At 43.5% G+C, this 18432-nt stretch overlaps 1 protein-coding gene across 6 annotated transcripts in view; it reads left to right on the top strand.

The window, feature by feature from the left end:
• Positions 1-18432, top strand: part of GREB1L (GREB1 like retinoic acid receptor coactivator) — a 217850-nt gene that overhangs the window by 168845 nt on the left and 30573 nt on the right. For 5 of the 6 annotated variants that reach the window (XM_054017719.1, XM_054017716.1, XM_054017717.1 and 2 more), the window contains 5 exons: positions 2011-2203; positions 4187-4320; positions 6122-6461; positions 15703-15818; positions 16237-16481. In XM_054017719.1, the coding sequence (XP_053873694.1) occupies positions 2011-2203; positions 4187-4320; positions 6122-6461; positions 15703-15818; positions 16237-16481 (1028 nt within the window). The remainder of the gene's footprint in view (positions 1-2010; positions 2204-4186; positions 4321-6121; positions 6462-15702; positions 15819-16236; positions 16482-18432) is intronic. The other variant, XM_054017720.1, reaches the window with a different exon arrangement.

The raw sequence follows: 18432 nt of genomic DNA, 5'->3' as shown, positions 1-18432 counted from the left end.
TATTCTACTGTATATTAATACTCAGGATTTTTAATAAAACAAAATTATGATCTCAGCCTGATGTTTCCTTGTGCCCCAGCCATTTAAACATTCATAAACAGAAGTCATCATCTTTGTTCATCCTAGATATTTCTTAAAACTATCATTCAGATTCGATGTGAGGTGAGGTCAACTTTAGATTTTTAAATCCCTAGCAAGAATGCTCCTAGGGTTCCCTCTGTCATCCTTTTCCCTTTTCTCTGCATAGCCATTCTCATCCAACTTCTCATGTCTTTCCCAGTCCCATTTCTTTCTCATCTGTAACTGAGCAGAGTAGAAGAGACTGATAATCTTCCTTCCCTCCCCCCCCATCCTACCTTTAGCCACAAACCAATACGCTAGAACAAAGGAAAGGGCGAGTTCTCCCACCACCACCAAATCAGATCATCAGGGAGGAAACTGGTCTCCATTCTTCTACCTGTACATCACTGCACAAACGAACCACTTGCTGTAATGCCCAGTGGCCAGGGCAGGCTTAGGGGTCAATCCAGAGCAGTAGTCTAGTGTGCCTGGGTGGTCAGGTAGCCAGCAGGTCAATCTGTATTAGAGGCAGTCTGGGGCAATGGTCAGAGTTCTTGGATGGGTCAGCAGCTGGAAAATCCAATCCATGGGGCTGCGTCAGTGGGTTGGGAAGGTGAGATCAGATGAGGTGGGGAGGCAGAAGGGGAAGTGAAGCAAGGCAAGGTGATCTGGTGAGCAACCAGTTGGCACTAGTCTATTGCTCAGACAGCTGCTTCTTCCTCTGTATAGGTCGGGTACACAATAAGAGTGCTGCCTGTCCATCCAATCAGAGGTTTGGGATGTGACTCCTTTGGGCTTGTAGGCCTTTAGTATGAAGGCTGTTGGTCGCGGGAACCTGTTTAGGACATCGCTGTGGTATAGTAGCTAAGGCTGCTACTTAAGGACTTGCTGGGCCTGGGTTCAGTACCAAGGTCCTGACATACCCAAACCTTCCCCATGTTAGTGAGCACAGTAGTTAATGTTGTTTAAGCCTGAGTATTTTTGTTTTGTTTTTATTTGAGTAGCCTTATAGAAAATATAACTATTTGCCACAGAGAGATAATGAGGGTCATTTGTTTTCTCTTCCTTTAAATACAACCCTGGTTACTTTAAGGTGAGAATTCTTAATATCAAAACCATGATAAAGCATCATGAGCATGGAGGGTAAGTATCAATGTTTAATATGAGTGGCACAAAACACAGAGACTTTCTCTCCATGTGAAGTCCCGTCATCACATGTCTTTTGGGAAATAAAGGCTATAAATTATACTGCCTTGCTCCATGCAAGAATCATCAAAAATTCTTACTTGCATAAAGACAGAGAGAATTTGACTCATGAGAGCAAAATATATTCCTTCTTGTTTCACTGTTCAAGTATCCAGGTACAGTCTGTATGGTTTTGGGACACATTCGGACTGTAGAATTCTAGTAAACAAAATGCACTCTGTTATTTTTTTCTCAAAACCAAATTAGTATTATATTTTTATTGTGGTGCCAAATGTGGAATTCTCCTATATCCTGTAGGTTTGTTGAGACAAGTGAGTGTTATGTCCACCTACCAGCAAGTGGAGACAGGAAATCAAACACATTTTATGACCTCAAAGTCCCCTATATAAGGACTGTTTCTGGTTGAGCAATCCAGTTAATTTTTGTCCCTGCTCCCCCACCTCTCTGCCCCCTCCCCATTCATGTAACAGCCCAGTCCAGCTGAGACACGTCCTTCTCTTTTTAGCTTGTTTTTAACTTTTTCCTATGTTCTAATCCTTTAAATTGGCAGACTGATTTAGTTGCTTCCCTGTGGGGGACTTCGCTCCATTATTTCTCCCGCACTCTTGGGCTTCTCTATATAGAACACCTTTTCAGAGTCTGATGACCTGGGGCTTTTGGGTCCCTGTTCATCTAGAGATTTTAATGTTACCAGTTGAATCTGAAGGTGACAATAAAGCCGTTCTGTGTGTTTTATTTCCACAGTGCCATCTCAAGTTCTCTAACACATGGTGAACCCAGTCATGGACTGGCTGATAGAGTTATTAACTGCAGAGAAGTCACTGAAGCTTTCAATCTCCTGGTCCTCCAAGTCAGCTCTTTCCCCTATGCCCTGCAGACACAGCAGTCCAGAATAAGCTCCAACAATGAGGTACATTGGATACAGTTTGACAATATGGTAAGTGTGTAACGGTTAAGCTAAGAGTTGTAGTATACTCTTACATTTGCCACATTCTAGAATGTGTAACCCAGGGCTTGTCTTCACTACCCACCTGGATCAGCGGGTAGAAATTGATCTCTCGGGGATGGAATTATCGCGTCTCGTCGGGACGCAACAATCGATCCCCAAATCGACGCGCGTACTCCACCAGCCCAGGTAGGAGTAAGCGCTGTCGACGGGGGAGCCGTGGCGGTCGATTTGGTGCCGTCCTCACAGCGGGGTACGTCGGATCGGATACGTCGAATTCAGCTACGCTATTCGCGTAGCTGAATTTGCATATCTTAAATCGATCCCCCCCCTCCCTCCCCCCCCCCGTGTAGACCTAGCCTCAGATACATAAACAGAAACCTGTGGAGAAATCTCTTTTCCACGCTGGAAATTGTTTACTACCTGAAGTTATAGTGGAGTCCCAGCCTTTTTCTCCTTGGGGCCATTGGAGACCGAGGTGGCACTGATATTTAGACTTAGAAACAGAACATTTTCCTTTGCCCCGATAAAGGTCTATTACAGGGATGAGCAAACTCTGAGTTTGAAATTTGTTGAACCTCCTGAACTAATTTTAGGTATAAAAAGACTGGCAGAACTAATATTTTGGTGAACCTTATACACTATAGGTATGGCCTATACTGCACTATACCCTTTTATTATTATTCTGGATCCATGTACATAATGATAAATTCCTATATATTAATTACACTGTACTTGCATTGCATGAGAAATAACTGTAGTGCATTTACATCCGTAAATGCTCAGTGTATACTCATTACATAGTTCTGTCACTTGAAAAATACCAATATTACACACCTATATAAGCTAAGAATATGTATTTCTTAGGCCAGGTCTACACTGCAGATCTATATTGGTACAAATACATCACTTAGGGGTGTGAGAAAACCGACCTAACCCTCAGTGTAGACAGCGCTATGTCAGTGGGAGAGCTTCTCCCATCAACATAGCTATTGCCTCTCAGGGAGGTGGATTGACTATGCTGACTGGAGAAGCTTTCCTGGCGGCGTAGTAGCATCTTCGCTAAAGCACTAGAGTGGCTCAGCTGCACTGGTGCAGGTGTAGCACTGTACGTGAAGGCAAGCCCTTAGTTATTAGAGCTGAATGACCACCAGTAGGCCAATGATAACGTGAGTTTAAAGCAAACTGATTTTGCCCATAACCAATCTATAATCATGACACTAGTGCTTACTATTAATGTCATCCTAGTATCCTGCCCTTGTATGCAGGCAATCACCATAATGCCAGTAAGTAATGCTTATATCAGGGAGACTTCCTGACATTAGCTCTTCTGGGAGGAACTGTATCTAGAATTAAAACTAAAAGCACCTTAAAGGGGAAAAAAATACAAAAGACAGCAGCCCATGATTAAGCTTGTTTTGTAATAGGTAAGTCATCCCTGATCCCATAGGAACACAGGAATGTCCATACAGGTTCAGGCCCAGGGTCCATCTAGTCCATTATCCTGTCTCTAACACTGGCCAGCACCAGGTCCTTCAGAGAAGGTGTAAGAACCCCCCAGTAGACATAGGTGGGATAATCTTCCCCCTCATTTCATCTTATGCTGATCTCTAATAAATACTGGCTTAAGCCCTGTTCATGAGGGTTAATATCCCCTCCAAAATTTGTATTAGCATTAATTATGATAATTCTGAATATTCTTTTAATCCATAATATTAAATCCCAAGTATTTCCTGCTAAGTCTAGGAATAATGTTCTGGAAAAATTTGTGTCTCTCTCTGTCTAACAAACTTAATCAAATGTTAAATTAGCAGCAAATATTTAACATCTTGTTTTCGATGGAAGAAGTCATTACTGGGAAGAATGAAAATCAAAGATATTTTCTCAGGAAAAATACTTTCTGTTTCATAATACAGGACAAATGTAAATTGTCTCTAACTTTCTTTATGTTTGTGATATCTTTGTTTGGAACAGGAGGAAATAGGTAGTGAGGAGAAGCTGTATTTTGGCTTGAATGAATACAGCAAATCTCTACAATGGGGAATCACTAGTCCTCTGCTGAGATGTGATGAAAACTTTGAAAAAATGGTGAACACACTCTTAGAAAGGTAAATAATAAGAGTTTTTAATTGTGCCTAACCATGACCCAAGCTTACATGCCATATCACAAATGGACAGAGACACAATGTCACAGTGTAACTGGTTATCAAGAAATGGTTAGGTAGCATTCTGAACAAACACTTTAATTTGTTAATTGGATATCTTTTAAGTGCCATATATTAAAAACTGGCTGCCTCACTTCCCCCTCTTGCCTCAAAAATTTACAAGTGCAAATGTGAGTGCAATTTAGCTGTCCAATTTTGAAAATTTAGTCTTATAATTGGTATTCAGTCACTCTGTCATAAATGGAATCAGATCAATGTGCAAAACTAGGTATTTGGTAGAAGGATCAAAGTTCACACAAATATTTTCTTCATATTCTTCAATTTTATCTAGTGTAATCCTCTAGGAAGTTAGAATAATGGATCCTGTTTGAAGTTTGCGTTGTCTCACCACTCTTACATGTGCATAACCTGGAATAAACCAAATGTAGATGTTATAACTTTTTTGACTTTTCAGTTACAGGGTTCCGAAAATGCACCAGTTACTTAAATGCATTTTGGCTTAAGAATGATGCTTTTGGAATTTGGACAACCCCTTGATACTGGAATTCCAGGAGTTTGTTCCATTTTTTTTATTTTGTAATGAATTTAATGATTGTGTCAGATTGATAGCCTTACAAACTGAAGTCCTCTGCTTATCCAGGTAATCGATACGGCATAAGCAGTGTGGTCCAGGCTTGCCCACTCTGTTTTACCATTTTGCCTTAGTCCTGATCTAGAAGACTGAGTGGGTAATTCATTTTCTATGCTGTGGCTTCTCTGCAGAGAGTGACAAGAATTTTGCCAGATGTGGACACTGTCCACTAGCAAATGAACTGAGAATTTCAATAAATTTCATATGGGTCACAGAACAGCCTCTTTATGGTGACAACTTTTGGTGTTTGCTGATCAGGACCTGACTGGCAATGGCTCCATATTCCCTTATAGAGAACAAAGCAATCCAGTTCCACAGGGCCAAGGCTGGATGTGTTGTAACATATAGATAAGAGAAGCTAAGTACAGGAACTAAGGCAGTACTATCATTTTCAACACTGCTGATCTCATCAATGCAGCATGCTGTCTGTATATGTTGTCATTTGTGATTGTTCAAACCAACTTTTATTCCTATTACATTTCCATGTTTATTAAATATAGTAGTAGATTGTTACAATGACTAGACGTAGGATGGTTTTCTTTTAGTTCAGTAGGTTTTCACTTTTTCTTAGTATTTGGTCCTACTTGTTTGGATTTATAGTCACTGAATTTAGTTTCAACATGAGAAAAAACTGTTATCGTTTTGCTTGCAAGCCAAACTGTTAGTTTGCCCTTGGCTGAGATCCAACAAAGTGTGCAACATTGTTAAGTCTAGTCTTTTTGTGAGTGGTGTAAGTTTATATTCCCCCACCCCCACCCCCCGCCTTAAAACTTCTTTCTTCCACAAAACTTGATAGAAGGGAAAAAAACAAAAACAAAAAACCTTGGACAGTTAAGTGAGACTGGATCATCAGCTTGTGCTATATGTGTTTGTCCTGAATTAGACTGTGCCTTCTTCTGTAGTTGTACATGCCATGTATGCCTATAAAAATAGCATAATGCACTTACCGCTCATAATCGTTAATAGAGGTTGAGGATTTCAGTATTTATGTACTACACATAAAATTAGCTCCTTTTTCTTGCCATCCAGGCCTGCCTAAGTCAGAGCTGACGTTCATGTGATCATTTTATTGAACATATTTACTGACCAACATATAACTGTGTTCCTCTGAAGGTACCCCAGGCTGCACAGCATGGTGATTCGCTGCTACCTTCTTATTCAGCAGTATTCTGAAGCCCTGATGGCTCTCACAACCATGGCCTCCCTTAGAGACCACAGCACCCCCGAGACACTCAGCATAATGGATGACCTCATCACTTCACCAGGAAAGAATAGGAATGGTTGTGGCCATATGCTTATCATTAGAGTTCCCTCCGTGCAGTTAGCAATGCTAGCAAGAGAGAGGTTACAAGAAGTGAGAGACAAATTAGGTCTGCAGTATCGTTTTGAGATCCTTCTTGGGAACCCAGCTTCAGAATTTACTGTTGCTAAGCACTTTGTGACACGATTAAAGGTTAGTAGGAATTAAATGTTTCTGTGCAAGCTTGTAACTTGTATAAATGATGTCGTACAGATTAAAGCCCTGTCAGGGACTAATTTTTAATCCCATCCTACCACGTAATACCTTCTCCCACCCACTCCCACATAGTTTGTTGAATTTTTATCTAATTCCCGCAACTATGGCAGTGGGATCTGTGGGATCCCAGTCCCACTGCAGGGCTCTAGTCAAAATCTTGTGTGTACCTACACATTTATGGACATATGTGTTAGTTCTTACGTGGAAAAGGGGTATGTGGTGTGGGTGTAGTCTACTTTTGGTCATCATAACCATTTTAGGGTGCAGGAAAAAATATTAAGTTGTTGTTGGTCCTAGAAGTAAAAGCTAACATGTTCTCTAACTTTTCCAAGTTGAATAACAAACTGTATGAAACAATCTTAATTAAAAACCAGATAGGTTACTTCCTTGACTCTCTGAGAGACGAGCTTAAATCCCACTACGTGAACTAATTCTGTTCTGTCCATTTATGTGTCATCTACTCTGTCCTTACAACTGTTGTCTATCCTGCCTATAGCTGGTAAAGTATTCTGATAGGCAAAGAATTAATTCTTTTCTCAGTCCATTGCACGACAAAGGCCTCTTCTTTGCAACTTGGTGTTCACCACACGAAAAACGTTCGTTAGGACCTTGATTTCTTTAGCTAGTATGTATTTGCGAGTACAGGACACTGTTTAGCTACTACATATTTACAAGTGCATGATGCTACTAGCAAAGTCTATCTCCCACACTGACTTTACCATCTATATTGAAACTACCAGAGAGTGACTACTTTTTATAGAATAGTAGGTATTAAAGTGGAAAGGAATTTCCTAGTTATCCTGTCCGAGTCCCTGCTTTAAGCTCAAAGATTCTTCTTCTGACTTGTTTTATTTTCAAGACATTCAGTGATACACAGTATAGCGGGGTGGTCACCCACTCCTGGCCTGAAAGGGTTAACAACAGCCCTGGGAGAGGGCTGTGGCAGGGGAAAAAGCTGGGCTGATTGGGGAAGCAGCCGCAGCTGGGCCACACCCCAATCAGGTCACAGCTGGCCTGTATAAAAAGGCTGTGAGCCAGAGGCCAAACAGTCTCTCTGCATTCAGAGAGAGAAGGGCCTGGCTGCAGGAAGCTAGAGATAGGGTACCTGAGTGGAGCAGGGCTGGGGAAAGGCAGAGGAGCTGGGGAGCTCCAGCCTGGAAAGCCCCAGGCTGCGGGCTAGCATTAGGCCAACAGGTACTGGGGGTTGCAGAGGGCAGCCCAGGGGTAGGCAGAGGCAGCAGGTCCAAACCCAACCTTGCCAGTGATGAGTAGGCTGATACTGCAGTCTGCCCCAGGGAGTGGGGCTAGATGGTGACTGGCAGTAGCCTTACACTGAGGCGAGGTGGGGTTAGTGGGTGGGGGTTCCCCTGGGAGGGGGAGACCCAGAACTGTGGGGGTACTGCCAGGGGGCAGAACCCAGAAAAAGGGGCACCGGGGTCCTGGGAGGGATACGGGGCCAGTGGCAAGGCAGATCACCAGCCTGCAGGGGGCGCCCCAGGACACTGGAAGAGCTAATTCCCATGGACGACCAGCAGGAGGCGCCGCAGCAGTGAGTCCGCACGATTACACACAGCCATATACAATTGGATCCTAAGGACCACATTTGCCATTCTAGCCAAGTTGCTCTTGGCACACGAAGAGAAACAGGGAGTAAAGGTGGCTTTAAACACTCAGCCTGCTTTAACCTGAGCCTGGCTGCAACAGCCTTTTTGAGGGGCTGTTCTTGAGAAAAAATTAGCAGAAGTGTAGTTCATGCTGGTTGCAACCTTTACCTTTCACAATACATTCCCAACAGCTGCAACGGGGACAACGTAGGGCCGCTTCAGTAGCTCAGGGCCACCCAGGGAACACCCTTATGCCAGGGTATTTCCTAGAGGCTGGTTCTACCCCCTTTAAAACCCTGTAATACCAATCCTACAAAACCTGTGTCATGGGAATTCTCTGTTGGCCCATTGCCATTTATTTATAGCCTTGTGTGCCACAGCAGCACATGGGCCTCAGTAGGAATCAAAATCAAAACTGCTAATTTGGCAGCTGATGCGTCCATGTAGCTGTATCAAATTGAGTGGAGAACCACAGTCAAGTGGAGAACAAAAAGACCAGGTTTGAGAACCTCCGAATGACTTTCTCACGCCTCTCCCACGTGGCGGAAGACAAAATGTCTTTGGAAGCCAACAAAACTTCAGGGCCTCAAATTTGTTTTCTTATTTCATGTCGGGTGCTTGGAAAAACCAGCACTGAAGTGTGCACATGAGGGCAGTAAACATGCACTCCCTCCACCTGCTCCCAAATCACTAACTCTAATTCATTCCAAACTTGAAGGATATGTCTACACAGCAAAGAAAAACCTGGTGCTGGCCCTTCCTGGCTGACACTCAGGCTCATGGGGTTTGGGCTGTGGAGCTGTTTCATTGCTGGGTAGACTTCCAGGCCTGGGCTGGAGCCCAAGCTCTGGGACCTTCCCACTTCCCAGGGTCCTAGAGCCCGGGCTCCAGCCTGAGCCCAGATGTCTACAGGGCAATGAAACAGCCTCGCAGCCTGAGCCCGAGTCAGCTGGCACGGGCCAGTCTCAGGTGTCTAGTTGCTGTGTAGACGTATCCTATCCTGGCTGGGGATATAAGAGATGGAGGGTGTTTCCCTGCCTGCCCCCATGTGTATGAATGCAGAGCTCCTGAGCACATCCCATTCACAGCCAAGCATTGTTGCTCCTCCCCCACTTTCCTCCTACACTAATTTGTCCATTGTTTGATTTTACATCAGTTGCAACATATATGTCTTTTAGCCATTTTGATAGCACAGTCTCTTCTTCTCCTTTACATCTTGATATATCTTTCATGTGCCTTCTTCAGCATCTTTTCCCTTATTCTGTTTTTCTGTATTTAATAACTTTATTATTTTACACCTTTTCTTTCTAATACCATTCTTCTTTCTCTTCAGTTCCCTTGTTCTTTGCTGACTTTTCCTCTCTCCAACTTCATTTTGGTTCTCTCTTCATATTTGGTACTTCGCTCTTAAAATTTTAATACAGAGAAAAGGAAAGGATTAATAAAGGAAAAAAAAGAAGCAGATACCTTCTCCCTTTGTCCTCCACTTTGATGGTTGTCTCTATTTCCCCCCCCCCCCCCCGTGCGCGCACACACTCTGGCTTCCCTGGTGTTTGTGGGGCGAGGGGAGGCAAGAAAGGGGGAGAAGAGAGATTGGAGAAAGTTCCTTAGGATATGTATATCTGCACTTCCACAATATCTCACTCATTTCTGTTGGGGGGAGGGGGCAGGGAGAGGATCCTGTCTGTTGGGAGGCCTCAGTTCACAGTGGAGACTAAGTGCTTTCTTTACTCCATCCTTGAGGAGAACTGTACGTGCAGGGGTCAGGGCGGGTCACCTCCCTGGCATCAGCGTGAGTGCTGTCTCACACCACTCATCTTCCCTCTGGTGGTGATCAGCTGTGCAGATGTGTTGGGTAGCTATCAAATGTAATACCTAGTATTAGACAAAACAGTCCCCTGTGTATGTGAGATTTGAAACATCTTTCAGGTGAATGATAAATTTCTTTGTTTACAGTCTCTCCTGCTGGCGAATGGTTGCTTCAGCAGTTAATAGTTTTCTAACACCTGCGGTCCATTCTTTGTCGTCTCTGAGGAGCTAGTCTGTGAGCATTCCCCAGAACTAGAGCATATTTCAGTAACAATCACATAGTAAAATGGCATCGCTCCATATGCAATGTTGATACACACATTTTAGCAGGACAATGATGTTCAGTAGATTGAGTTTCAAATGATACCTCACAAGGCGTACTATGTACAAAATATATCATAACCATATAAAAGTGGTGAACATGGGGCACAGGGTGTCAGAGTCCCATTCTCTCCAACTTTACTATAGAAGGTTCTCATCATAGATGCCTCCATGTTTGGATGTGGTGCACACCTGGGTGAACACTTGGGTCAAGGCATATGGTCAGGAAATGAAGCCAATATGAACATAAACCAGCTCAAACTGAGCGCAGTCCGGGAGGCTTCCAGACAGTTTCTCCCTTTCATACATTCTCGCCACAGTATTCTATATAAGCAAACAGGGAGGAGCAATCCACACCCTCTCTGTATAGAAGATGTAAAACTCTGGAACTGGTGTATTCAACATAAGATAACTCTGTCACACACTGGGAGTACACAGTGCCCCAGGGGAGAGCTTCAGAAGGTGCTTCTCCCAGGACCACACGTGGGAGCTTCGTAACTCAGTGATACAGACAGTATTCCATTTTTGGTGTCCCACAAGAACAGAATGTGTGAACTACTGCTCTAGGAGGGCCTTGGGTCAGAACTCCATGGGAGTCGCTCTTCTGGTTCCCTGATTAGGCAATCAATGTACATCTTTCCCCCATCCCCTTATTACTTCAAGTCCTGAGGAAAATCTGGCAGGACATGGCATGGGTCATACCGATCGCTCCCAACTGGCCCTGGTACTGCTGGTTTCCGAGTCTCCTTAGTTGTCGGCTCATCTGAACATCACCTTCCAGACCTTTTGATGCAACACAAAGGCAGAATCGGTCAATTCAGTCCAGGCTCATTATAGCCGACAGCGTATTTGGATGGGCATCAAGCCTCGAGAGTGCATGTTTGAGAGATATCTAGGCTATTCTCAACAGTAGTAGAAAGGAGTCTACTAGAAAATTTTGTGCAGTCAAGTGGAAATTATTTTCTATCTGGGCTTATAATCACCACCCTTTTCCAGCAGAATCAGATGTCTTTGCTATCCTGGACTACCTTCTATCCCTAAAGGCCACAGGACTCTCTTTCCGCTCAGTGACTGCTTACTTGGCAGCTATCAGCACTGATCGATAACTGCTCCAGCTTTGCCTATCCTGTAATGATCCATTTCCACACAGGCTTCCTTCAGACATTTCCACCTGTAAGCAAAACCAGCTCCAATGTGGGACCTTTAATTTCGTTTTATCAGTGCTCACAAAAGCTCTGTTTGAACCATTGGCAACCTGCTTGCTATGCCATCTCTCCATAAGTCATCTTTTTAATAGCCACTGTGGAGAACTAGGAGCTCTTATGGCAGATCCACCATACACCGTCTTACACAAAGATAGCATCACATTAAGACTGCATCCTAGATTTATACCCAAAGTCATTTTGGACATTCTCCTCACTCAAACCATTAACTTACCTACCTTCTTTCTAAAACTACACACTTCTAATTAAGACATGTCTACCATCCATGGACATTCGCAGAGCAGTGGCTTTCTGTCTGCAGAGAGCAAAACCATTCAGATAATTACCAAGGTTATTTGTTACAGCTACTACTCTCATCCATTCTGCTACGGTATCATCCCAAAAACTCTCTAAATGGATCTCTGGATACATCCTGCTGTGCTGTGAGATAGTAGCCAATACTAGCCCACCACAAGGTGTGAGAGCTCACTCTATCAGAGCCCATACAACTTCAATAGCCTCGTTGAAAGATGTTCCTTTTGGCAAAATCTGCAAAACTGCTACATGGAACTTGATGCGTACCTTTTCCAGACGTTATGCCATAGTTCAGGCCTCGGCAGTGGATGCTTGTCTGGGTACCACTCTAATTGTATGTTTCCTACTTGTGCTCGCACTCACGTCCACAATAGATACGGTTCATCAGTCACCCAGAGTGGAACACACACAGGGACCAGCACTTGAAGAAGAAAGGGATGTTACTTACCTGTTTTGTAACCAGAGTTGTTTGAGATGTGTGGTCCCTATTTGTATTGCACCACCTGCCCTCCTTCCCCTCTGCTTGGGATCATGACTTGATTTGCGGTAGAGAAGGAACTGGAGAGGTGATTGGTTCACGTTGCCCCTTATGCCCTCAGATCAGAGCATTAAGAGGTGAGTGGCTCAGGTGCGAACCAATGAACACTGCTGAAAACTGATCTCGGGCACATGGTGCATATGTGTACCCAGAGTGGAATATAGATAGGGACCATGCATCTTGAAGAACTCTGTTTACAGAACAGGTAAGTAGCCTCCTTTTGTGGGGGGGTGAGTGAGAAAGCAGCTTTGGGATATTGAGGTCCCTCTTTTAAGAGCTATGAGTGAAATTCTAGTTTCATCAAAGTCAATATGATCTTTGCCGTTGACTTCAATGGGATCAGGAAGGACCAGTTTGTGGAGTAGCTTTTAGTGGCACCAGCTTGGAGGGTCCTGTTAACTCTGCCCTTCCCCTAAGCATCAAGGTATCAGTGCTTAGCAGCACAGCACAGGATTGGCAGTAGCTGTGTGCTGGTGATCTGGTGCTACTCTTGTTACTACTTATATCACTTTTCAGTCCTAGCCTCAGTGATTTGGTCTGCTCTTTGATTTCTCACTTTGGAAGGAAACAAACCAAACAAAGCCCAAAAATGTAAACCCATTGGATTTGATCTTGTTGGTGAGGTTTTTAAGCCAGATGGTGTTGCATTCCTTTCCCTGGTCCCAGTTTCCAGTGATCTTTCCTGCACTTTCTCAGAAACCTCAAAAGTTGGTTATGTGCTACAGGGTAAATACATCTCCTTGCTCTGTACATCTGTGAATCCCGCTGAATAGGACAGTACATGGCAGTACGTTCAGCCTGCTAACTGAGCTAATACAGTGAGGTGGGTAGGTAGTCAGAACAATTTGTATTGTTTCCAAAAATATGCTACATGGAGGGTGCAGAAAGCAGCAGGCTGATGGGATAGGGAAAGTAAATAGAACTAGAGTAGAAGAAATGTGCTACCCCTAGTCCTGAGGGGAAAAAATTAGTCATAGGTTTTTCACAGTGGAAAATTTTAAAAAGCAGGACATCATACTGAGTCATTGATCTGCTATAGAGTGTTTCCTTTTTAAGCCTGTTCTTTTTGCCTGAGAAGAAATGACTCATAATACATGACATTTGCGAAGGAAGAGAAAGAGCGAATCTCATATACAGAAGGAGAGTATAGAAAAGCTGAGTGGAAAATGTCATTGAAAAGTTCCTCCTTGCTATTCGCCTGTTCCACAGAGCTTGCTTATAACTAGGTGCCCTCTGAACATACATCTATGCAAGTTAATAGCAGCCTTGCAGATTTCTGCCAACCCCCTAGCTCCAGGAGTATAATCCCTTTTTTTTTAATGAGCAATTACAATATTATTGGGTTGATTTTTTGTTTGTTTGTTTTTTTTAATCATTGTACTCATGGTTCAGTCAGCAAAGCAGATTTTGTGCCTCAGCTGGTAAATTTCCATGAAGATTTGCATGGCTAAGTTATAAATATCTCATTCAGAGTTGATTCTTGATCCATTATTAGGGAGATGCGGGAAACGCTTTAATAATGTTCTGCAGTATTAATAAGTATTGATTCTAAAGCATCAAGGCTTAATTTTCATGTGTCCTTCCACAGTGAGAAAGATATTCATCTTTAAAATCACCCAGAATAGAACATTTTGAGTCTCTAGCTAGTGTATGAAGAGAAGACACATTAGTTCAGAGGTTCCTAGCTGATAATGTCTGATTGGCCAGTGATCTAACTGACCTAAGTTGTCAATTTTCTCAAATGGTACCCTTAGCATATTGGCAGTAGGAACTAGATTTTAGCCTTCACTTTTGAACTTAGTCATTATAATGTGATTTCAGCATTTGCAGAGGCAGAATGGTTCTTTCTCTTTTAGTTAAAGCAGTTGCCTTTGACTTATAATAAATAATAGATGCTGAAATAAGTATGCCTTGTATATTTTTCTTTTCTTTTTTATTTTAATACAGCGATTTCATCCCCTATATATCAGTGCACCTTATACCAAGATGGCTTTGTACATGAGCAAACAGCGTCACTTGTGTAAATACAACTTGGGAACTAATATCTGTAAACTTCTGTTGTAAAACCTTAAAAATAACTTTTTTGGTGGTGGCACTGTGGATTTTCTCCACCTCTCTCTATAAACAATAGCTAGTTACTATCCAGACAATATAAACCCACTAGATTATAAAAACTTTATCCTAGGTTTTACCTTTGGCCTGGCTTCCTTTTAACCGTTGCTTTAGAGCTGTAAAGCCTATATGGTCACATCCTGCTTCCATCCTCAAGGAGTTCAGGGCACACAGTATGCAGCAGAACCAGTAAGATTCTGCTGCATGACGTGAAGCGAGATCCTGGGAGGCTGCACCCAACACACATGACAGAGCTGTGCTCTGCAGGGATCATTTTGCCCCATTTTACAAGGGGATTGGGGGATGAGTGGAGCTGGGGCTGAAACTACCAGCTATTCTACTCTGTGGAGGGAGAGTGTGAAGCCCAAAAGGCTCAGCCATGGAGTGATCCACATGTGAGAATTCCTTGCCCCTAAGTCCATGCATAAAATCTAGGATTTGCCCCATAGGGGAACTTATATCGGCATAGCTACATCTCTTAGGGGTATATAAAACAAAATGCTGACCTAGCCCCCAGTGTAGACAGTGCTAGGTTGACAGAAGAATTTTTGATACCACATCTTGGAGAGGTGGATTACTTACGCCTCCCATCAGCATAGGTAGTGTCCATGCTAAAGCAGTACAGTGGTTGCAGTTGTGCCACTGTAGTGTTTGTAAAAAGAACAGGAGTACTTGTGGCGCCTTAGAGACTAACACATTTATTTGGACACAAGCTTTCGTGGGCTACAGCCCACTTCATCAGATGCATGCAGTGGAAAATACAGTAGGAAGATATATATACACAGAGAACATGAAAAAATGGGTGTTGCCATACCAGCTATAACGAGACAAATCAATTAAGGTGGGCCATTATCAGCAGGAGGGAAAAAAAGTTTGCTTTTAGTGTACTTCTGTTCCCTTAAGTAGAAGAGTAAAACAAAAATGGAAGTAGTTCTTAATCCTTTTTCATACAGTAGGGGAAATTATTTCCCTTGGCCATAAACTGCTTTCAGATGGCTTATGTCTGTTCAAACAGGAAATCTAAGACATTAACTGTAGGTGTGCCGATTCACTGACAGATGCCACACCCAGGTGTACGGTACTAACTCTGTTTATTGCTTGGCTGGCAGTTGGCTACCATGCAAAATTCACAATTGCCCTTAGATTGTCCCCCCCCCTGTTGGATGTTGATATAATGAATAATGTGCAGAGAACAAAAATAGGACCCACAGTACTGGGTTAAAATTTAAAGTTTAAAAAATGGAACCCAGACTTGATTTAATATTCTCTTTTTGCAGGCTTGGAGGGGAAATGAACAGGAAGATTGGGTCCCTCGTACCTATCAGGATTTAGAAGGCCTGCCTTGTATTGTTATCCTGACTGGCAAGGACACCCTAGGAGAAACTTTCCCCAGGTACTATCTGAACTGTTGTACAATGCAGATGTCTGAAAAACAATCAACATGTTTGTAAGAACAAATGTAAAACTTTCAGCTGCTGATTGAAAATAACAATCTTGCTGTTAATGTTGCATGAAAAATGCTGTTTTAGAAGACTTTATTTTTGGTAAAGTTTTTCCTTGGTGAAAAGAAAAAGTTGCTTTGTGAAAGATAAAGTACTAGTGGGAGGTTCTCCATTGTATCATGAACTGAACAGCTATACTAAGTATCAAAGAACATAGCTCATGTGCTGAGTGTTTTAAACTAATTAGATTTCCAGTGATTAATGGAATTGAAAATAGACATCGTATAAGCCATTTCAAATTAATACCGAGAGTGACTCTTTAAAGGCCAGAAAATATAAAACATTCTTTTTCATGGGTTTGTTTTCTAGGTCATTGAAATACTGTGACCTGCGACTAATTGACTCAAGCTATTTAACTCGCACTGCCTTAGAGCAAGAAGTAGGTCTGGCATGCTGCTATGTCTCAAAGGAGGCAATTCGAGGGTCTATTGTAGCTCTTGACCTGAGTGAGAAGGAGCACGAGAAGGCTAATATTAGTGAGAATGACTCTGATGAACTGTTGATAGACTTGGAGAGACCTCAGAGTAACAGCAGTGCGGTCACTGGAACCTCAGGTCAGTCATTGCTTTTACAGTTGCTCTGGAGCGTAATGCTTGACCCAGATTTTGTAAGAATTTGAACACAAATATTGAAGCATCAAGTAATATGTCAGTGATTAGCTGCGTTTGATTTCAGATTAGAAAATAAAGATGTGGTTTGCAACATCTTACATACCCGAGTGTTTCAAGTCTTGTGCCACATTAAAAGTTTCACACCGAAAGGCCCCTCTGTGTTCTCCCAGGCTTTCCCTGACTAGGGTGAGGGGAAAGAACTAGGTTGGGAAGTTTAGTTAATGTAGCCTTGTGGGCCAATTGTGATTATTTTAAATATAATTTTACTTGTCGCTACACCTTGAGTTTTCGGAGAATCTGAAGAACTTAAACATCCAAATAAATAAATAAAATTACCAGTGTAAAATATTAGGAACAGCACAGTGTTCAGTAACTGTGGGGATATAGATGTGTGCTACGAAGGATGGACATTTGTTTGTTTAGAGCATCAGAACATTTAGAGCTGGCCCTGAATATAGGCACAAGGCACGGGGATCCTTCCCTCTTACAGTTTGGATGATGGATATGTGTTGCTGTGTGTAAACCCTGCACTGACAGACCAAGGGCTAGGCAGGCTCTGTGCTAAAGTAACCTCACCCCTCTGGCCCTGCCAATCCTGCATGGTAGGGAATAAGGCTTTAAAAGGAGGAAGGTGCAGTCAGCAAAAGGGAAGCCCTGAGAAGGGAGTGTCCCCTGAAGCAGAAGGAGGAACTCCCATGCCAGAAATCCCCCTGAGCTCTGTGAGGAGTCCAGTGAACCCAGAGGTAAGCCTGGTTAGGGAGAAACTGACCTGGCTACCTGCCCGTAAAGACTCCAGTAAAGCTGCTACCGAAGCGTCCCTGACCTTTTTGCTTTTTGTTGAATCCAGGAGGGACTTGTCCTGAGTCTGAACTTTTGCTTTTCCCCACCCTTAACAAAGTAGGTAAGGGTGATGCCCACTGCAAGGACTAAGAGGCTCAGGCCTGAACTGGGCCAACCCTGTGGAGGTATCTGGGTATGGAAAGAGGCCTCAACCCAACTAGGGGCAGCACTCCAGAGGAACATTTTACAGGGTGAAATTTTAGAAATTTTTCCCATGGCAAAAATCTCAACCCTCCCTACCCTGTGTCCTTCTTCTACTTCCATGCCCTTCTCCCTCCATCTCCCTATCTGTTTTCCTGCCTTTAGTCAGTTGAGTGGGGCCTTTGCCAACTATTGAGTCTTCCCCACATATGCTAACTTTAAGGCTGACTTGCCTTTTCTAGTCCCAAAATGTGAGCATGGCCCATAGGAGAGAATGTTTTCTGGTGTTAAGAAGGCAGTCAGGGCCGCCCAGAGGCCTGGGGCAAGTGGGGCAATTTGTCCCAGGCCTGGCGGCGGTCCAGGTTTTCGGCGGCATTTCGGCGGTGGGGGGTCCTTCAGTGCTGCCGAAGATGTGGAGTGACTGAAGGGCCCCCCCCCCCGCTGCCGAAATGCCCCGCGAGCCCTGGCCCGGTAGCGGTCCGGGTCTTCAGCGGCATTTCGGCGGCGGGGGGGTCCTTCAGTGCTGCCGAAGATGGGGAGCGACTGAAGGGCCCCCCGCTGCCGAAATGCCACCAAAGACCCGGACCTCCGCCGGGTGAGTACAAGCGCCGCAGCTCCCCCGCTTTACCCCAGGCCCCCTGAATCCTCTGGGCGGCCCTGAAGGCAGTGCTACTGATATCTTTGACTTGGTAGAAGGGTTTTTTCCCTTGGTTATAGTGAAGGTATATAGGTCTAGATCCCTCAGCTGATGCATAACCCTGTAATTCTATTCACTTCAGTAGAGTTACATGAACTTCAACCGGTCGAGTATTTCTAGGCACCATAGAAATATTTGCAGTGTTAAAGTTGCATCAGACAGCATTCACTCCTTAGTTGTATTTGCTAAGCAGTTTCAATGGTTTTTTTGTTTGTT

The sequence above is a fragment of the Malaclemys terrapin genome, chromosome 2 (genome assembly GCF_027887155.1).
Source record: "Malaclemys terrapin pileata isolate rMalTer1 chromosome 2, rMalTer1.hap1, whole genome shotgun sequence".
In the NCBI taxonomy this organism is placed as follows: Eukaryota; Metazoa; Chordata; order Testudines; family Emydidae; genus Malaclemys; species Malaclemys terrapin.
Note: the sequence above shows the minus strand (reverse complement) of the source record. Positions and strands in the feature narration are given on the sequence as shown.